Source organism: Propithecus coquereli, unplaced genomic scaffold (genome assembly GCF_000956105.1).
Source record: "Propithecus coquereli isolate 6110/MARCELLA unplaced genomic scaffold, Pcoq_1.0 Scaffold307, whole genome shotgun sequence".
NCBI lineage: Eukaryota > Metazoa > Chordata > Mammalia > Primates > Indriidae > Propithecus > Propithecus coquereli.
The window spans coordinates 2375621-2378986 of record NW_012148697.1 but is presented as its reverse complement, the minus strand read 5'-3'; the positions used below and the strand labels follow the sequence as shown (position 1 = coordinate 2378986).

Sequence of the window (3366 nt, the reverse complement as noted above, 5' to 3'; positions counted from 1 at the left end):
GCCTTGGCCTCCCAGACTGCTAGGATTACAGGCGTGAGCCACCGCGCCCGGCCTAGACAACGGCTTTTAAAGAGCTGCTCACTGTTGGGAGAGGCCATTTTGAGGCTTTTATATATAGAAAATGTGTTTCTCAGTAATGAAAGCTGAAGCAAATAATAGGTTTTTTCTAAAGATACTAGTGGATGTGGGAGGGAAATGGGAGAAGTAGGACTTCGTAGTAAGCAACTTCACAAAGTGGATGATCAGAAGGGAAAAGGCTCATTCAAACCTGTATGAGTTCATTTATTCGATGTAGATCATCATCAGTTGCAGCTTTTTTCTTTGGGATGATCCCTTCCTGTAGGTTGGTAAGTCTTTCATAGACATCATGTTCCAGATTTGTCTGCAACACATAAGAGGGAGGACATCGTGACCTCAGAGATACTTTTCTATGTCAACCTCAGGCAAATGAGCCTACTTTGAATCACCTTTCTAAGCTGGTATGAGAGCTGTTGGGATGACAAAGTCCTTTCTCCCAACGACTAAGGTACTAAGGTTAACAAACAGTATAGAATATTGATCAACAAAGACTTACATTATAATTTGCCATAGTTCAGAGTCTATCTTCAAAGATAACTTTTAAATATTGCCCTGAATTCACAATTTCTCTGAAAAACAGGTCCACAAGTTTCACGGAAATAGTTTTTTGTAAGTAAAAACTAGCCACGGCACTATATTTTTTTAGATTCTGACAATAGACAATTTTCATCAGATCAGTGCTACTCAAAAGAAGGGAAAACTTCATGATGTTGCTGTCTCTTCACCTGGCTGGTGAAGGAGGGATTCTTGTCCTAGGGTTATGGAAATAGCTGAATATGTAAGATGCAACGTTGCACAGATAAGATTCATGGTAGTTCATGACATATACAGTCACAGTCATACGTCTCTTAACAATGGGGATACATTATAGATATGCATCTAGACAATTCCATTGTGCGACTATCATAGAGTGTACTTACACAAACCTAGGTGGTGCAGCCTGCTACACACTTAGGATATATCGGGTGGCCTATTGCTCCTAGACTACAAACCCGTACAGCATGTTACTGTACTGAATACTGTAGGCAACTGTAACACAATAGTAAGTATTTTTGTATCTAAATATTAAACATAGAAAATGTAAGTAAAATTATGGCATGAAAGATAAAAAGATGGCACTCATATATCAGGTACTAACCCTGGATGGAGACTGCAGGACTGCAAGTTGCTCTGGGTGAGTGAGTGAGTGTCAACGTGAGAGCCTAGGACATCACTGTACACTTCTGCAGACTATAAACACTGTACACTTAGGCTGCACTGTATTTATAAAGCAAATTTCCCTTCTTCGATAATAAACTAAACTTAGCTTACTGTAACTTTTTTACTTTAAAACCTTTTAATTTTTAAACTTTTTGGCTCTTTTGTAATAACATTTAGCTTAAAACACAAATACATTGTAGAGTTGTACAAAAATATTTTCTTTCTTTATATCCTTATTCTATAAGCTTTTTTCTATTTAAGAAATTTTTAAAACTTTTTAAACCTTTTTGTTAAGAACTAAGACCGAATACACACACGAGCCTGGGCCTACACAGGGTCAGGATCATCAATACCACTGTCTTCCCCCTCCACATCTTGTCCCACTGGAAGGTCTTCAGGGGCAGTGACACGCATGGAGCTGTCATCTCCTATGATAATAATGCCTTCTTCTGGAATCCCTCCTGAAGAACCTGTCTGAGGCTGTTTTATAGTTAACTTTTTTTCTAAGTAGAAGGAATTCACTCTAAAATAATGATTAAAAAGTATAGTGTAGTAAATACTAGAAATAGGAATTTTTCAGCTCCACTGTAACCTTATGGGACCACTGTCATATATGCAGTCTGCTGATGGCCGAAACATTATTATGGGGTGCGTGACTGCACTCACAGCCTGGGGGAAGAGGACCTGGCGCACCATGCAGGGTCACGTGGGGTTGCACTCAGGAACAGATTGAACAAACAGGGGCTGTGGGAGGCAGACTTGGGAGAAGTACCCCTGGTCTCTGAGAGAGGATGTGATTGGCTTATTTGAGTAATACTGGAAGCTGGCAGGGAACTACAGCCCACTACTCAGTGAGAAGCAGGAACTGTTCCTGGTCCCCATGATAAGACGGCTGTGTGGCTAGGAGACCTTATCTGAAGAGTGGGTTACGGTTAGGCCATTTGAGGCTCACCCTGTTTTAGATGTCATGACAGCACATGATTCTGAATCTTTAACTTTATACCACAGCTGTTCCATATATTTTGGGTCTGGGTACCAGAACTCAGATGTATTTTGATTACAATCGTATGTAACTGGTATAATGATTATAATATTATATAGCACACACAAAAATTCCAGCAAGACCCATGTTAGTTGGAATGCTTCAGATTTACTCAAAAGAGAATGTTCCATGAACTCAGACATCTCTAGAATCTTCTTTAGCATGATATAACAACTGGTGGAACTCCACCTACCAGCTGTAGTAACTGGGCAGCACAGAGGTGGACTTTCCAGCCTTGGGCACGACAGGATACTCCTTTCTGATTAGCTATCTCCTGCAGCATGGCTTTCTTCTCCTCTGGAACCATATAAAAATAAAAATAAGCATATTTCAATTTTTAAAAAGCTAAATCATTTGTGTGCAAACAGCCTAAGTACCAATATTTTATCAAGAATTTCTTTACTTGGGGCAGTGGTTTCATGGTAGGAGAGGCAAGCAGAGAGGACCCAGAGCTGCTGACTCCCCTCGTCCCCCTGCACTGAGCGCTGACCTCCTGCAGCACGACTGTCACTCAGAGATAAGCTCGTTGTGTCTCCACCTGCATCTCCAATGCCCTGGCTCAGAGATTTTGCCAGGGTAAGAAGTGGGCTGTAAAACAGATAATTCTAATCTCTTCCCAAAGGAACTGACTCCATTTGCAAGAGTGTGAAGAAGTTTAAACCTAAAGGTGTTCCCAAGAACAGGAGAGGGTGTGGAGAGGCAACAGGGAGAAGAAGTGTGTGTCTAACGACGGTCCAGCCTAGACCATGCGGGCTAGTCTGCAGGATAGAGTGAGGAATAGACAGAACAGGACAGCCAGAGGAGCCCTCTCGAGGGCAGAACAAATACAGAACACTGACCTTAGAAACCATTCTGCCCACGAAACTACAATTTGACTGGATTAGTTTTGTAGAGGAATCTGTGCTCCAGGGCACTGTTGAAAACAGTAGGGGAAACAGCTAGCAATCAGTGACTTTAGTAGTTGGGTTAGGTCAGGGAAAGAATAGAGAGCCACTGTCATCTCAGGGAGGCTGTGGGCATGACAGAAAGAGTAGAGATGCCACTGT

At 41.7% G+C, this 3366-nt stretch overlaps 1 protein-coding gene across 1 annotated transcript in view; it reads right to left on the bottom strand.

Annotated features, from left to right (window-relative positions):
* Positions 1-3366, bottom strand: part of SAP130 (Sin3A-associated protein, 130kDa) — a 79373-nt gene that overhangs the window by 6249 nt on the left and 69758 nt on the right. The window contains exons 19-20 of the mRNA XM_012649942.1: positions 2514-2617; positions 269-382 (exon numbers count right to left, since the gene is read on the bottom strand). Of these exons, the coding sequence (XP_012505396.1) occupies positions 269-382; positions 2514-2617 (218 nt within the window). The remainder of the gene's footprint in view (positions 1-268; positions 383-2513; positions 2618-3366) is intronic.